Source organism: Alligator sinensis, unplaced genomic scaffold (assembly GCF_000455745.1).
Source record: "Alligator sinensis unplaced genomic scaffold, ASM45574v1 scaffold660_1, whole genome shotgun sequence".
Taxonomy (NCBI): Eukaryota; Metazoa; Chordata; order Crocodylia; family Alligatoridae; genus Alligator; species Alligator sinensis.
Genome location: NW_005842237.1, coordinates 546920 through 565520, shown reverse-complemented (window position 1 = coordinate 565520; position 18601 = coordinate 546920). Strand labels below are relative to the sequence as shown.

The window sequence follows — 18601 nt, the reverse complement described above, 5'->3', positions numbered from 1 at the left end:
GATTAGTTCTTCCATGTACTATGAGGCATAATAAATAACATGTTCCTATTCACAAAGTGGGCTACTTATGCTACAAATACTGACAATATGTGTTGTATAGGTAAAAATGGGGTTCTGATACAATGTTTTCAAACAAATTTATCCAAAATTTAAGAGCATTTGTATCTTATATTTTGGCTTTGGCCTACCTTGTAAGAAAGGTGTATAAAATAAAGGCTATTTCATTAGATATTATATGATCTTTCCTTGATCCATGAAACCCCTGTGTTGCATTTTGAGTTACAAGTTGGAATAAACCTAGAACCTCAAAGTGAAATTAATTGAAAAGAGCCAAGTTGCATATAGTTGTATATGGAAATAATGTGAAAACACAAGGTGTATATTATTTCAGTCCTGAACCACTGATAAATCCCAGTTTTGAACAAGCCAAAGCTCAAACCTTAGTTAGGCTTTATGAATTTGCAGTGATTTCAGCCTTTGTCAATGTGAAATCAAGTGTAACAATCTTTGAGTTTTATGGTCAGTGTTTTTAGTAATAAGATACAGACAGATTTTTGCCTGGCCCTTGTGTGCATAGATTGAATAGTTCACCCTGAGCACAGGCACAGCCTACTTCAGAGCTCCAGGAAAAATTGGCTCCCTGAGGGACAGTTCTGTTGCACACTTACACTTCAGGTTTGCAAGGCTGTGCTTAAGGCACACAGTAGAGGCCATAGGTGGTAGGCTCCTTGCAGTCTCAATCTGAGTTTACCTACTAGCAATTATACCTACTAGCTCCAAAAAAATGTCATCCTTTGTACCTTTCCTCTATGTAAAATGGCATACACATCATTTGTCGGGGTGTGTGAAGTGGGCCCTATTCAATTCAGTTTTGGATTCGACCTGAATCAGGGACAATGATTTGATTCGTTGATTCGGATCACTGTCTCTGATTTGATTCGGCCGAATCAAAAAATGAAAATTTGATGCTGATTTTGAGAATCAGCGATTCGGACATAGACACAGCTTTAAAAGTTTTTTCTACATGCCTTGAGTTAGGAGGCATGGCTTGTGATCGCTGCGATGCTGGGGTGCATGGAACATCCCATAGGAGTGCGGGGGGCCCTCCACGTGCTTGGCAATGAACCCAGAAGTGGAATTACTTCCGCTACATGTCTGAGTTCACCAAGGAGCATGCTGAGGCCCTGCCCCCCTCACCTCCTTGGCTCCATGATTGGCCCCAGGGTCACTCTGGGTGCCCCCCCAGGCCCAGGAGAAACCAGTTGCTGAGCCAAAGGGTGCAGGGGTGGGGGCAGTGTACTCCCTGGTGAACCCGGAAGTGGACTGGAAGTGCTTCTGGTCCACTTCCGGATCTGCTGCCGAATACTCTGGAGAGCCCCCCATGCTTCTGTGGAACACTCCATGCACCCCAGCATCACAGAATTCACGAGCCCCTGCTACCTAGAGGTATGTAGAAAAGACATTTAAAGCTGCGTCTATATCTGAATCTTTCTGAATCTCTTCAAATCGATTTGGAGGGTTCTGATTCAATTCAGAGTGATTAAAGTGTCCTCTGATTCGATTCAGATTCAGAGATTCGGCCACTGAATCAGGCCAAATCTCTGCCAAATCGAATCAGGGACTGAAGCTTTGCACCACCCTAATCATTTGCACCGTGTAAGTGAAACTTTAAGAAACTATCAAAAAAGTTAGTGAACAGCCCTACTGGCAGGTGGTTACAGTGTATTTTGCTTCTGGATGATATTCATTATCTAAGGTATTTGATAGAGGTTTATGCCATTTGTATAAGCCACATGAATTTAAATATGTGCAAATATCTTCCATCTGCAAAAACCCTTTGCTTATTTTAATCAAATCTTAATAGGCCAAACTCTGCTTTCAGTTGTACCAATATTAACACAAAGTAACTGGATTGCAGTTAGAGCTCCCAGATTTGTCCTAGTGTGAGAGCAGAATCTATTTTTTCTGAGTTATTCTCTTGACAGATTGTTTAATTGAAAGAACAATTGACTACCACTTTCATTAACAAAATGTGAAATCCTGATTATCTTGTCAGTTGAAGGCATACAATTATCATTGAAACTGTATCCTCTATGTTTAGTGTTGTCAATTAGAAAAGTACCAAAGTTCTTCCCAAGGAGTAAATTGTGGTATCCTGCAGTGCACTTGGCTTTTGAAAAGATTTGGCATATCTTTATACAATTACACAGATGTTTTGCAGAGTGACTTGTTTTGAGAGAGTTCACACCACTGAAACAGATTTGTCAGAATTGTCCACCTAGTAGTGCTTTATGTGAAAGTAGCATTTCCTTGTGATCTCTAAAGATGAACTACCTAATGGAAAATATTTGTTCATGAAATGAAGAACATTCAAAATGTGCTAATGCTTGAGTAACAATAAGGCTGGTTTATTACATATATAGCTTTCTGCTAATGATTGAAGTTACTGGCTACTCTAAAAAAGGTTGATTTGGAGGCTGACATTACTTACAGATTCTTACTACTACTTTATCTGCTGGTTTATATGATGGTGTTGGCTATCATGTAAAAATACACCTGAAAACAAGATTAAATGTTAATAAATGTTTGCCAAGACATGGAACAGACTCTACTGTGTGCATAAGGGTGGGCTCTGTGTTTTGTCCAGTAGAGCTACAGTATTACTGAGATAGCCATAAGAACTTAAGTACAAGACTTGTACAATAAAATATGGTCCCTCCAGGAAAAAGTAAATGTTAGTCAGAAGCTCATTTAGCAGTTTAATTTGTTGACTTGATACTTCCTCAAATAAGTGATTGTCTTCTATGCTTGTTATGATGAAGCGATCATCACCCCCTCCCCCCCGGGGTACAGAGGGAGGATTAGAATAGTTTGGTTACATAGGTAGCAATAAGTGATAAATAAGCTCCCTTTGAGATGGCAAATTCTGTGCATCTGTCAATGACTGAGTTCTATTTCACACTGGTTCTCTAGAGGCATTATTTCTGGATTTCCTGTTTACAGGATCCACCACATAATAACATAGCTGTTATGTCCCACATAATATTGTGCTTAGAATTCAACAATAATGTGCATGTGTAAAAAGAAAAGAAAAGAATAAACCCAAACTCAATGAAATTCAGGTTTCCTTGTGGAGAAGCTCATTTTCTTCCCTGCTCAAAACTCAAACAGTAAATCAAAGGTTTCTCATTAGATTCTATGTTAAGCTTGTTGCCAGTTGAACAGCATCACATGCACTGGTGAATCATTGAACGACATATTATTCCAGAATCGTCTGTTTATTAGAATAGATGATACAGGGCTAACCTTGTCAGCCTTTTGTATATTATCCCTGCACCGTCACATTTGTTTATAATCTGAAAATGTAGTTGCTACAGTGACTTAATTATTTTTATGGGAATAGAGTTTAATAAACATTAGCTGCTTCTACCTCCCACTCCTTAGTGCAAAAAAAAAAAAAAAAAAAAAGGAACACGACTATAATTAAAGACAAACTGAGTGAAGGTTGCTTCTGCAGCATACACAGTAAAGTGACAGTATGGTATCATTCCCATTTTTAGTTAGTATTTTTAAGATAATTACTATGTTTGCCATGATATTTTAAATCAGTCCTATAAACATTGATCTTTATATTGTTGTTTCTTTCTCCCCCAGATGTACATCCAGACAACAACACTTACTGTCTCCATGAGTTTAAGTGCTTCTGTGTCTCTGGGTATGCTCTACATGCCCAAGGTTTATATTATCATTTTTCATCCAGAGCAGAATGTTCAAAAACGGAAGAGGAGCTTCAAGGCTGTTGTGACAGCTGCCACAATGCAAAGCAAACTGATCCAAAAAGGAAATGACAGACCAAATGGCGAGGTCAAAACTGAACTCTGTGAAAGTCTTGAAACCAACAGTAAGTCATCAGTAGACTTTCCCATGGTCAAGAGTGGGAGCACTTCCTAATAGATGTACGTTCACATGAATGCATTCTCTTCTAATAATAAACTTAATTCTTTTCTTTGCTTGTATTGCATGAATCCAGGGATGTGTCAGAATTCATGTACCACTGAGCACAGGACTCCTCACAGTTGTTTCATACAAATCTTTTTTATGGTTAACAGGAGGCTAGTAAAAAGTATAAACACATTTTGGAAAGTCCACATCTTTTTTCAAATGTTCTGGTCTAGCTTGTACTTTTTGATGTGTTGTGCTCTACTGTGCCAGTCTTGTTATGTACTGTCACTTCATGGGATGTATTTATGTGCAAGAAACTATATTTCTAAAGACTATTAAGGGTTATAACTGCACGTGCTACATTATTTTAAAAATTGCAACTTGACATATGGGTGAAAATATCCCTTCTTTGCCAGTCTACATGGCATTAGTGTTTCTTGTATAACTTGAACATTTCTCATAATTTATCAATGCTGCCTCCAGCTGGTGTGGACTTCTGGGGATAATATAACTCACCCAGATTTCCCCTGAATTTCTGCATTCTGTAAAAACAGTAGTTGGATACATTTTTAATTTGACAAAAAAAAACCCAAATAGACAAAATAAAACATAAGAATCTGTGTACCAAGGGCTCCTGCACGTACGGATTAGTCATTACAGTTTTAGGTTTGCCAAGGGGTAGAAGTGAGAAAGGGTTATTTTCCACACCTGGAAGGTTCTTGAATCCTGGCACATCTCTAAATAACTTTTTGGAATGAAATAGAACAGTTAGTATAACTTCCATACAGCAGCATGTCGTAAAGCCTCATAAACTGTACTTCTGAATAAAAAATAAAAGCAGATTTGAATAAAGCCAATAATTCTCCTTCCCCAAATCCAGTGGAATTAGAGAACAAGTTTCTATCTAGCAGATAAAGCTTCAGTGAGACAGGCAGCTGCTGTTTTAGTTAAGGACTAATTCCTCACCAATTATTCTGCAAATGGATCCTACAGAGTTTTATGAATTTTTATTATTTTCTGGTAATTTTGAAGGGAAATTGAATAATGATATTTTGCTCATAAACATTCCAGTGCTAAAAGACGTGCAAGAAAACCTGTTGTACTTATGCCCTACACATGCAAACTCCCACTGAATTCAATCAAAGTTTTCCAGATGAAGAAAGTATAAAGTTGAAAAAAGGATCTTTGATTTAGCCAATAGTATAGTTATCAAAGCATGAAGGATAATGGGCATAAAAGAATTTACCTGTAAAATGTGTGGTGCAATTCATTGTATGTAAATCTTCTAGATGATACAAGAGGCACAGGATATGTCTACATGAGATGCCACATAGCCATAGTGATGAGCTACAGTGATTCAGGTCTGCTACAGCGATGTAGCATCAGTAGGCACATATTGTGATGCTGCCACTACTGTGCAGTAGGGTTAGAAATGACCCATGTGGTGCTGAGACTACACAGTACTGGTGATTACCATGCAGTTATTTAGTACTTGCTAGAGCAAGTACTAACTGACTGTGCAGTAACAAGTGCGCAGTTGGGCACAGGTGTACACACACTGTGTCATGGGTTTATATAGGTTCAGATTACTACATATAGCAATAATGTTGAAATTCCCTGAGGATCTAGTAATAATGAAAATGTGAAGAATTCAACACTTTCACAATTCCTCAGAAGTCACCAAAATAAAATAGGGGGTGGAGGGGTAGGGACAGGGAGGAATGAGGGAAAGAGTATTTTTATTGCCAAGTTTGCAAAATGGTCCACCTTAGAAAGAAAAGTCAACTGTAGTTCCACAGTAGGATGAGGATGGGATGTATACCTGAGGTTTATCAGTTCTATCTAATTAAAAAATGCTCTGTCTGGTATTCTTTAAATTGATAATACATAATTCATGAAAACAGCTGCCAGTGGAAGCAAGCCTGCTTTTGCCAGTAGTGTGATGCACATAGGGAAATACATATTTACTGCACTGTAAATCTGATTTCAACACTAGCACATCTATATAGTTTTAAACCTTCCTAGTAGTACATTCCTTCAAGTCTATGAACCATGTAGTTTACTGCTCTATAAGCAAGGATTTAAAAAATCAATGTATCTCCATTTTGAAGAGCTAGCCCTATGTAACTAAGTTGGCTTCACCAAAAGTATAGAGCTCTTAGCTTTTCAAAACATTTTCTCCTTTGCCTATAAGATTGTATTAAATATATTCTTCTTCTTCCAATATAATGATATAATATTTCAGAGGCTTCAGTAGATGCTTAGACCACATAAAAATGAAATCTTTCCCGTGGATCAATCTTAATAGCCCCCAATACAGCATAAATCCCCTCCTAACTAACGCCTATTACCCAATCTCAAAAGTGTTTAGGTTATTAAAGTTATGTCATGTAAGACCCATCTAGAGGAATCAGGGTCTCATTAGGACCCTGGAAATGGAGGAGAAATCTTTCTTCCTCTTACCTAACTAAAAATTATGAGGATTATACCAGTAATAGTAGCAGCAGTATGCCATTATTAGTAGTATACCACTAGTGTGTTTTATATCGCTACTAAAGGACAAACAGGAAGAGGGGAGTTTCTTCACCTGTTTTTGGGAGGTGCTAGAATGGGCATCTTGGAAGTTCATCTTAAAAAATATTATGTAAAATTCTAACTCAATTGACATGCTGATCTCAACATAATGAAAAGATATGTACGCATATCTGCAAGCAAGATTTGGTCATTGAACAAGTAGGAGGGTAGTAGGAGACACTGTATACAGGTGAGTGAAACAGGAGCTTCAGCATTTGGCTGGAGATTTGCCAATTTATACCAGTCCAGAGTATGACCCAAAAGAACAAAATCCTATATTTAATGTGCAGAGAAAAGTCCTATATGTATATTTGCAATGGCTCTTCAGGATCAGATCTGAAAGCAGAGATTAGGTGGGGTTTCAACAGGTCACTAAGAATGAGAGGATAGACAGGTTCATAGGTGGATCTAGGATTCTGCAAAGTGGGGGGCACATTATCATATAACACATATGCATATTTTTCTCCAGTTAAAAAGGAACCAGAAGTTTTACTAATATAGTAGGGGGCTAGCACTATATTATTCTGTTTAGGATCAAAGCAAAAAGCAAATGTACTCATTGGAATGTGAAATAATTTGCTACAGTATATATACAATTTTAAAAAACACAACAAACTAGGCAAAAAATAGCTAAAGGATATTGTATCTTTAGTTCTCTAGTCATTATAGTAAAATGTACATCTATTATTCAAATTCATAAAATAAAATCTAGCCTTCTTGAGCATCTATAAAATTGAAGAACGCCATCACCAGAAATGGCTAACAAACCAAATATGCCAAGGAAAGGATAGCTTGAATAGAAAAGCATTATGATCATTAAAAAGGAGAAAGGGCCATTAATACCTCTGGAATGAAGACAGATTAACAGGAATCAGAGAGAAGATAATGAGCCATGAAGTCAATTGAGTGTCTCCGCACTGCCTGAATAGAAATGCTACTACCTCTCCCAGGCAGTTGGTTTTAAAGTTTGGGCATGGCAGAAGTGAAAGTGACTGGCAGGAAGCAGGAAGGGAGGGAGCAGCTGTACCACTGCACCTCCCCACCCTGGACAGGATGCAATCAAGTAAACATGAGACTGGAAAAAGGTAGTAAAGATGATTAACACCAGGCCAGAGTAATATTTTGCTTTAATTTCTCCTGTGTTTCTGATACTCCCTCTGCTGCAGTATATATTTTTACCAGTACCCTTCTCAGGTATCTTTCTAATTTTTGTTGTCATGGGTTTGTTGTTGTTTCCACAATCCATCTCTTTTTGGATATTTTGCTTTGTGTCATTTCATTCTTTCTGCCTTTTCTTTATCTGAGTTTTTTTGTTTCTGCTGCATCCTCCCCCCATCACCTCCTGTCCTCCTCTCCCAACCTCTTTGGAAGTGTTTCCCCCCCCCACCTTTCCTTTCTTTTAAATTATTTTTTCCCTATTTTTATACTATTATTTTATCTGTCCTTTTTGTTATTTGTCTTCTGCCCTTGTATTGCCTGTATGTAATCTCTCTGAAGCCATTTTCTCTTTTATGTCACGTTCCTTTTTAGCTACCCTTGTTCTCTAAGCTAATTATATCCTTTATCTCTCTCTTTTGCATGTCTTGGGCACATTGTTTTTATGCAGTGCTTTTATCCCCCTGTACTGACCCAGTCACCAAGTGTATCCAATAGGTGTTTTTCACTACCCTTCTTCTAGGCCCATGCATAAAATCCATCCTCCATAAAAGTAAATGGCAAAAATAACACTAACTTCAGTGAAGACAGGATTTCATCCATGAACTGTGATACATACATATGCTACCCACATCATTACAAAATACACAGATCTGGAGGATTGGGACTAGAACTCTTGCCTATTGGATTTGCAAGGGACAGATCAGTAGTACTTGAGCTAGGTGAAAGAGAGCTAACTAGGCTCATATACAAAGCCACTTAGAATATCAGTCACTGGTGTTTTAACTATTTCTGGCAACATATAGACATTCAGTTTATCCTGGGAGAGTTGCTTGCTCTACCAATAGAAACTAGGATTTTTCTCACAAAAGTGGCTATTCCAAAAAACAAATAACTCAGGAATAACCAGAGTTAAATGGCTCCTAGGAGAGTTGCTTATGGGAGAGCAAACTTCTATACACATCTAGCTTCTGAAAGAAACTGCAACACAATCCTCCAACTTCCTAGCATGTTTTGCTTGTAGCCCTCTCCCTTCCCTCAGGTCTAGGGAGAATCCCTTCACTATGCTGCAAGGGAAGCAATCTGAGTCAGCCAATCCGGGCTGCTCTGTGCACTGCTGTCATCAGTGCACTGCTGTCATCGCTCTGTATACTGTTGTCATCACTGCTAGGAGCCTGCAGAGCAGGCTCAGATGTGTGCACAGGAGCCCCTTGACTATGCAGAAGTGGTCTCTGGGGGGTGGGGGTCTGCAGATAAGTTTTTCTACAAAGAAAAGAAACCCAGTTGAATTCTTGTAGATTATCTGAACATGTGTACACAGCCTCTAGGATTTAGCGACTGATTTAGCCTGGAGTTTTTATTATTCCTTCAGCTGGCATCCAAGCTAATCCACTTGTGCTTCAAAATTTACCTTTCATGTGTAAACTGCCTCCATGCCATTTCTTAAAGAAAGTCCCCTGGATTAATCATGAGACTGCACAACTTGCCCCCTCTTCCTTTCAAGCACTGGGTGGGTAGGTGGGCATCTACATCATTCCCTCAATCAGGACAAGTTAAGTAGTCCTCTGCTTCAGCTCCTTTTGATGTGGGACACTGTGATTTCAACACTTTACATGTCTCTCTTCAGAACCTTATTTTCCCCATATAAGCACTAGTACTTTTCTCTCTTATGCAGGTCCTCTTTGTCACAGCATCAAGAACTTGAACATTGCTTTTTTCCACTCAGAAACCACATGCCTCAACTGCTTTATTATTTTTTCTTTTTACCTTCTTTTCCTGTGTATCTTTCTTCCTATTTATTTTGAGGGGTTTCTCTGCCCTCTCTACTCGATGCTTTCAGAATGTTCATGTTTGTTTTGCTTCATAAACCTCTTTGTTGGTTTATGATCAGAAAGTCTATCTTCTGTCTTGTTTGTCACTCCAAAATATTTTGAGAGTTCTAGAAAGTTGCAGTGACCTAAAGTGAAGTGGGAAACAACATAGGTCAAACTATAACTTGGATTCAATATTGAACTATTGAGCCAAATCCTCATTCTATTTCCACAAAGCAAAATACTTCTAGAATTCTTTTTTTTTTACAGCTCTATTGGCATTGTTATACCAATATAAGGGCACTAAGATAAGCAAAGATTCTTTGGCAGCTGGTAAATTTTAATACTCAATGCTGACTTCTGTCATTGACAGTCTGGTTAGAACTGGGACCATGTTGATAAGAAGCATGATTTTAGAAGACGATGATTTTGTGTGTGTGTGTGTGTGTTCAGTTGAAAGATCAAGATATCATAGAAAACAGTTTAGATCAAACCAAAATGGACTTTTTACCCACCACATATACATATGGAATGAGAAATGAAACGTTATTTGTCTGGGTTATTTAATTGTTCCCACCACCCCTTTTTAAATTTAGGTACTCTTTAAAATGAATTATACCATCTCAAAATTAAACGTTAAAGTTAAAACATTTTGTGTTTCATTTTTTAAATATACCATAAAAATGCTTTCCAAATGATAAGGCAAGTCTCATTGTTCAGAGCTCCTGCATGAAGCTGGAGATAGGCCTGTTGAAAGTCTCTGGGTTAGGGTCAGAAGGGAGAGCAGCAAGAGTGATGTCATGGTGGTAGTCTGCTATAGAGAGGGCCTGGTTTAAATCACAGGCCCAGCTCATGGCACAGTGGCTCCTTTAATCTTGGAGTTCTCTGCATGCCATCCCACCACTGGTCAGTGGAGGGACCCATCAGTCTAGCCGCTTGCTCCTGATGGCCAGGAGATGAAAATCATAGTATTAAATATCCCACAGTTTTTGCCTCCCATCAGCAGCAAACAGTAGGAGGCCAAAACCATGACATATTAAAACCACAGTTTTTGCCTCCTGACCATCAGTGGAGCTGATGGGATGCTCTGCCAATCATGGTGTGGGGGAGGGAGAAGCATGCACGGGGAGAACTCTAAGATTAAAGAAGCTACTGCACCAAAAGCTGGGCCTGTGATTTAAATGAGGCGCTAGATACTGACCACCAGACTAGGAAAATGAGGTAGATGAGGATTTCTTCAAACAGCTAGTGAAAGTTTCCAGATCACAGGCCCTGGTTTTCATAGGGGACTTCAATAATCCTGACATCTGCTTGGAGGACAATATAGCAGTGCACAGGCAATCCAAGAAGTTTTTGGAGTAGGTTGGGGAAAAATTCCTGCTGCAAGTGTTGAAGAGGCCAACTCCAACTATCAGCATAGATTGCTGAATCAGCAAGGATTCACCAAGGGCAAGTCATGCCTGACCAACCAGATCATCTTCTATGATGAGATTATTGGCTCTGTGGATGTGGGCAGATGAGTAGATGTGGTAAATATTGACTTTAGCAAGGCTTTTAATACTGTCTCCCAGCATTCTTTGAAACAAGCAGAGGAAGTATGGGGTGGATGAATGGACTGTAAGGTTTTTGAAAACCAGAAAGCTGGCCGGATTATTGTGCTCAATGGGTGTTAATCAATGGCTTAATGTCTACTTGGCAGTTGCTATCAAGTGGAGTGCCCAAGAGGTTGGCCCTGGGGTCTATTTTGTTCAATGTCTTCATCAATGACCTGGAAAATGGCATAGAGGGAACCCTCAGCTAGTTTTCAGATGACAACAAAAATGCTTAGGGGGCTGTGACATATGACTTAGGAGGAAAGACTGAGGGAACTGGGCCTACTTAGCTACAGAAGAGAAGATGAGAGTGGATTTAATAGCAGCCTTCAGCTACCTGAAGGATGGTTCCAAATAGGATGGAATTAGACTGTTCTCAGTGGTGGCAGATACAGAACAAGGAGCAATGGTCTCAAGTTGCAGTAAGGGAAATTAAGGTTAGATATTAGGAAAAACTTTTGCACTTGGAGAGTAGTAAAACACTGGAACACATTACCCAGAGAGGTTTTTGAATCTGTATCCTTGGAGGTTTTCAAGATCTGGCTAGATCCTATTTAATGTGCATTAAAATAGGCCTTTGCTGAGAAGATATAGTTGGGGATGGTCCTGCTTTGAGTAGGGGGTTGGACTAGATGACCTCCTGAGGTCTATTCCAATCCTAATTTTCTATTCTGTGAAAATTAGGGGCCATGCTCTTCTTGATCTGAGCTCACAAACTGGAAAAAATGGTGGTGAATGTAGAAGTGGATGGTAACTTGGGCAGTAATGACCCGGAAGTGACTGAGTTCAGGTTCCTGAGGAAAGCAAGGAAGGAGAGGAGCAGATTAAGAAGTGTGGACTTCTGAAAAGCAGACTTTGACTTGCTCAGGGAACTGATGGCCAGGATTTCATGGGAGGCCAGTCTGAAAGGAGTCCACAGGAGCTAGTTGTTCTTTAAAGAAACCATACTGCGGGTGCAGGAACAGACCATCCTGATGTGCAGGAAGACTAGTAAATATGGCAGAAGACCAGCTTGGCTTAGCAGGGGAAATCACCAATGAACTAAACTACAAAAAGAAAGCTTATAAGAAGTGGAAACTTGGACAAACAACTAGGGAGATGTATAAAATATTGCTTGGGAATGCAGGAAAGAAATCTGGAAGGCCAAAATTCAATTGGCATTGCAGCTAGCAAGGAGTGTGAAGGGTAACAAGAAGGGTTTCTACAAGTTATTTCAGCAAGAAGAGGAAAATCAAGGAAAGTGTGGGTTCCTTACTGAATGGGGGAGGCAACAAAGTGAGAGATGATGTGGAAAAGGCTGAAGTACTCAATGCCTATTTCACCTCAATTTTCACAGGCCAGGTCAACTCATGGAATACTGCACCTGGCAGCACAGTTTGGGGAGGAGGTGAGGAACCAACAGTGGTAAAAGCATAGGTTATAGATTATTTAGAAAAGCTAGACATGTACAAGTCTATGGGGCTGGACATGTTTTACCCTAGGGTGCTGAGGGATTGGCCAATATGATTGCAGAGTCATTGGCCATTATCCTTGAAATATCATGTCAGTTGGAAGATGTCCTGGATAACTGGAAAAGGGCAAACATAGTGCCCATCTTTAAGAAAGGGAAGAAGGAGGATCGGGGGAACTACAGACCAATCAGCCTCACTTCGATCACTAGAAAAATCATGGAATAGGTTCTCAAGGAATCCATTTCTAATCACTCAGAAAAGAAGAAGGTGATTAGGAACAGTCGGCATGGATTCACCAAAGGCAAGTCATGCCTGACCAGCCTGATTGCCTTCTATTATGAGATGACTGGCTCTGTGTATGTGGGAAGAGCAGTGGACATGATTTAGCTTGGCTTTAACAAGGCTTTTGATGCTGTCTCCCACAGCATTCTTGTGGGCAAGCTAAGGAAGTATGGGATGGATGAACAGACTGTAAAGTGGATATAAAAGTGGCTGGATTGTTGGGCTCAAAATGTAGTGCCCTTGGCTGTGTGTAGATGGCCACCAGTATCAAGTGAAGTGCTCCAGGGGTTGCTCCTGGGGCTAGTTATGTTCAATATCTTCTTCAGTGACCTGCAAGATGGGATGGAGTGCACCACTTATACAACTGCAAGCAGTGCAGCACTGGGTGCTTTTCAAAGTGCTCGGTGCTGGAGTGTTTGCCCTCCCTTATGATGTACTAGGAAAATGCACATTAGCCTGTCTTAATGTGCATTAACTAAAGGACACAGTATTTAAGTGACGCTTAATGCACATTAGCCTGTTTTAATGAGTATTAGCTAAATAGCATGTTTTTAATTGATACTTCAATGTGCATTAAAAAGGCTAATGCATATTAAAGTGTGCATATAACATGCCTGTGAGACCTAGAGAAATTGGAGGATTGGACCAAAAGAAATCTCATGAGGTTAAATAAGGACAAGTGTAATGTCCTGCACTTAAGGCCGAAGATCCCACGCATGGGTACAGGCTGGGGACCTACCGGCTATGCAGCAACTCTGCAGAAAAGGACCTGGAGGTTACAGTGGACAATAAGCTGAATATGAGCCAACAGTGTGCCCTTGTTGTGAAGAAGGCTAATGGCATACTAGGCTGAATCAGTAGGAACATTGCCAGCAGATCAAGGGAGGTGATTATTCCCCTCTATTCGGTACTGGTGAGGCCAAATCTGGAGTACTGTGTCCAGTTTTGGGCCCCCCACTACAGAAAGGATGTGGACAAATTGGAGAAAGCCCAGTGGAGGGCAACAAAAATGACTAGGGGGCTGGGGCACATGGCATCTGAGAAGAGGCTGAGGAAATTGGGCTTATTTAGTCTGGAAAAGATAAAACTGAGAGGGGGTTAATAAGCCTTCAGCTACCTGAAGTGTGGAGGTGGGAACTAGATAGTCTGGAGGAAAGGATCTGGGGGTTACACAACCTGGGAGTTATGTGTCTCACTGGTGGCAGATGACAAAACAAGGAGCAATGGTCTCAAATTGCAGCAAGGGAAGTTTAGGTTAGATATTAGGTAAAGCTTTCTTACTAGGAGGTTAGAAACAGGTGACCCAGAGAGGTTGTGGAAGACATCCTTGGAGATTTTTAAGACCAGGCTAGGCAAAGCTTTGGCTGGGATGATCTTGTTGAGGACTGTCCTGCTTTGATCAGGGGGTTGATCTAGATGACCTCCTGAGGTCCCTTCCAACCCTAATTTTCTATGACTATGATTTTTCATTCATTTCTATATACTATACACTAGGATGCTAAAGCAATCCATATAAATATATATGCATATATATTCCCCAACAAAATCCTTTGTGAAATTGTAATTAAGATTTCATGATTCAATGGTTTGAGTATTTTTTTTTACCTTTCACAAGAATTAAGGAATTCAAAACCTGGCCTACAACTGCTCTTTGTTTGCATACAGGCGAAAATGCACATCAGAGAACAATGTATCTATTAATTTGTTTCACATTTAAGGCACTAATCCTGCGTGCTACTTCTTGTGGAGGTAACCAAAAACCTGTGGGATTCCACATAAATGCAGGTCTTGATTCACATACAGACAGCGTGAAAAATCAGAGTCCTGATGTGTTGCTTTTTTGATAGTAAAGTGATTTTTTAAGTGTTCTAAAATGATCTAGGCACTGCAGTATATATTGCACTATATTTCTCATGCTGCAATATATTTTCCACATTGTAATATATTTCTGAAAGAACCTGGAATTACAGATCCAATCCTGACAGGTACTGAGCACTGCCTGGGGGTAATACATACATCAGTGCTTTCTAGGATTCAGCCTACATTGAGGACCGGGGACTAATTGCCATCCATGTGGTAATAGTCAAGAATTTGGAAAAGTCTTTTATGTTTACTGTGTATAACCATAACAAAGGCCTAATGCAGGATGATCATTATGCAGTTAAGATGAAAGGATTCAAGTTCCTGGTGCTTTTAATAAAAACAAACATGGTTAAGAGACTTCCTGATTTTTATCTAGGTATAGATTTGGGGGCAAATTTCAGATAGGCCTAAGAAGCATAATATTAACTGTGTATTTCCCTGGTTTGTATCTTTGGAGGTTTATTCATTTATTTAGTTCTAATGCTCCACTGAAGAGATAGCATCCTGAACATTTTTGTTTGGATTTATATAAAGGGTTGTTTTCTGTTTGCTTGTTTTGACATTATCCCGTAAAAGGCAGGGTAAGGAATCCCCCCTCATAGTTTGCTGGCAGAAGTCCCACTCCATAGGAATGTATGTCCCTGGTACTTAGAAGGTACATAAGAGTGTAGTTAATTTCATATCACATTCCTAATATCAAATGTCTGGAAGCATCTTTCTAAGGCCTACAGAGAGAGAAGGAAATGTGGCTGTCAAGAAGCTTGGGGTTGAGCTGCTTCTCAGTTGCTGTTTCAGGGAGTATGGGAGATAATGAATTCTTTCTTTGTTTCTACAGTTCCCTGCTGTGGGTCATCACTCATCAGGTCCCATGTAGGCATCCCTAGAGAGTGATGAGAACTGCCCTCCCTCTCATTTCCCCTGCTAGTCCATGAACTATAAGAAAGACTTCTGTCTCTTTCATCTTAGTTTCATGAGGTTTATTTTGACATCCAAAATCCCAGGTTCTGCTAGCTTTAGAAGACTGATCAGGACCTCATTTCTATCAGGTTAGTTTGCAAGTGCCTTCACCCTGCTGGTATTGGTAGATCCCGTATTGATTCCTGAGACCCTGATGAGGCAAATCAGTTTGTATCCCTTTTTCCATACATCTCCAACACAGGGTCATCAGAAGGTAGCAAGTTAAGGCTCTGGGAGGAGGGGGTTAGGAGACACTCCAGATCTAGCTGGGGGGGGAGGAGAAAGAAAATGGTGGGAGGGGGCTGATAAAGTAACCAAGATAAAATTGGTTATTAGGGAGGTCCTATTAAACATCTTTGTTTTCATAAGGAAGGAGGTGATGACCCTCTGAAGAATCACTGGATAATCTCCTCTCTAATTTCCCCTCAGTAGGTCCATGGAAAAGCAAGGGTAGGACAGTCCAAGAAGTTCCCAAGCTCCATGCTAGCTTTAATCCATCCTCTCCACAGCCCTTGCCCTTTCCATGTTTCCTTTCTATGAAATACAGGCACCTCTTGTGGGGAATGAGGTATGCATTTACCAATGTCAAAGAAAAGAAAAGATAATCTAGAACCAGAAATCTGTGTGAAACTACAGAAGATGTAACTATGCCATCTCTTTTAAATATATATATCCATCATTAACAATGATGACAGCCAACAGCTTTTGCTCCTCATTAATTTTGATTATGAGTTTTCATATGGGATATGGGGATTTTTTCTCCTACACAGGAAAACAAATGTCAGATTGACCTAAATGTTGTTCTGTCTTAAATTTCTTTTGAGTTCAAAGGAAACTTATATAAGACATTTTGTACATCAGAAACATCTTTAGTCTTTTCCTGGGAGTAGCGTAGTAAATGGGCCTAGAAAACTCCGATGAGAAAATATGATGAGCAGAGTTTGTTACATTTTCAGGTCATTTGTGCTTGCCAAGTATGGTTCATATTACCACTAAAAAATACTTACAGTCTTAAAGACCAAAATACCAGATGTTGAGGCTCTCAAATCCCCAAACATGAGCTGCCAGCTCATTACAGCAAATCATAAAGAAACGTATGATATTTATCAAATAAAGAGCGCCAGGTTGAATAGGCTGGTAGAGAATGACTTGCACAGTATGGGGGTGAGATGAGAGCAGCTAGCAAACAGATATAGACTCCCCTTTATGGTAATACTGTGCAACAAGTCTGATTCCATTTTCAAAATAAAATAGTAAGGAATATACATGTATATTCGTTTTTACTTCCTGTCTCTCAACGCCTCCAGCATTCATAGAATCATAGAGAAGTAGGGCTGGAATGGACCTCCATAGGTCATCTAGTCCAACCCCCTTCCTGAGGTAGGATCATCCCTATCCAAACCATGCTATCTTAATCCATTGTCTAACCCAGTGGTTTTCAATCTGTGGTCCACAGACCCCTGAGGGTTCACAGACTACGTCTAAGGGGTCTGTGAAAGATGAGTATGATCAATGAAAAGTATGTGAATACTCACACTTACAATTAAAGAGGGTGTGCATCTCCATTAAAATATTTTTAGGAGTCCACAAATGAAAGAAGGTTGAAAATCACTAGTCTGGCCCCTTAGCAAAACTACACAATCAACCCTGATGCAAAACAGTACCTAACCTGCAATAGGTTAAAGCCGGAGGGGCGGGGGAGCATGATGGCCAATTTCTGCTACAGTAAAAGTTGTTAATGTACACTCAAGAGATCCCAAGAACAGGGTCATGCCTCCCCCCCCTACCCCACCCCCCTACAGAGGAAATCAAAATTAAACCTTGTCAAACAGTTTAATCACAAGGGAAAATTCAACATTTGTTCTTCTCAGCCAACCCCCAGAAACAACCCTCAACATTTGATTAATGATTATGCAATTTCATACAGTCATTTTTACTAAACACAAAACCCTTTATGTTCTAAAGAAATTAGTCCCATTTCAGAAATCTTGATATATTCCCAGAAAAGAAAGTACAGGGAAAAAGTGGGATTTTCCCCAAATTTCCATCTGAGAGAGCATGAGAGTGCTCAAGTGGGAATGTTATATCCTGTGTGAAAGAGCTGAAAAATATCAGCTTGGTTATACTTGCCTAAAAATGCCTAATACCTCAAAATCAGAACAATTCTGTCAGGAAGGGGGTTCTATGCCCTAGTCAGAGTACTGTAAAGGATTTACCTAGCATCTGTTCCTGGTAATTCTTTCATGAAATAGGGCTCCCCAGAAACCAAAGCTGGAGCCACCTGTATGTGTGAGGTAAGCTATTTGGTGATTTATTTCCTCTGTATGCTCTGACAATTATACACTCCAATGTCCAATTGAAAAAAGTTGAATCAAATTTACATTTCAATGGGCAGAATCATTTTTATCTTCCACAGCTGCAACTTCAGAATCATTTTCCCCAGCAAGCCAAACACTAACCTGACCTTGACGTAGGATATTCCATTATTTATGTATATGTATTGATCTTATGATAATACAGATTCGTACATAATGTAATGAGCTGGGTAGGGTGTGAAGAAAAAAAGCTATTATTTTTCTGTTTCTAGATTCCTGTTATTTCAGCTTTACTCCTGCGGTGGTGACCTTAAGTAGATGAGGAACACTGCTTTGTCCTAGAGGTAAATCTCCTCTGAACATCCTCTGGGGTCAGACCTGACCCCAGTCATATGGATATTAGCCACGCAATTTAGAATGACACAGCTATAATCTCTTATTGTTGTTAAGGGTGTAGTTCTTCATTACTGTGCTCAGAAATGGTGGGCATTGGTGACTTCCAGGAATCATAGGCAGCTGGTCTTCCTAGTTAGCATTCTGGCAAATGTTTCTTGGAAGATCAATGCTGTGCATCAGAACATCTCCAGAGCATATTGGCTACATGATCTGCTCATCAGCATTGCCAAGTTTAAGGGCTACAAGGGCCACCTTTGGGCTCT

General features: G+C 39.9%; 1 protein-coding gene across 7 annotated transcripts in view; it reads left to right on the top strand.

Annotated features, from left to right (window-relative positions):
* GRM8 (glutamate metabotropic receptor 8) overlaps positions 1-18601 on the top strand; it is a 582624-nt gene that overhangs the window by 559430 nt on the left and 4593 nt on the right. For 4 of the 7 annotated variants that reach the window (XM_025208555.1, XM_006027359.2, XM_025208557.1 and 1 more), the window contains exon 10: positions 3655-3956. In XM_025208555.1, coding sequence (XP_025064340.1) covers positions 3655-3951 — 297 coding nt within the window. In that variant the 3' untranslated portion in view covers positions 3952-3956. The remainder of the gene's footprint in view (positions 1-3654; positions 3957-18601) is intronic. The other 3 variants (XM_006027360.2, XM_006027361.2, XM_025208558.1) reach the window with 1 other exon arrangement.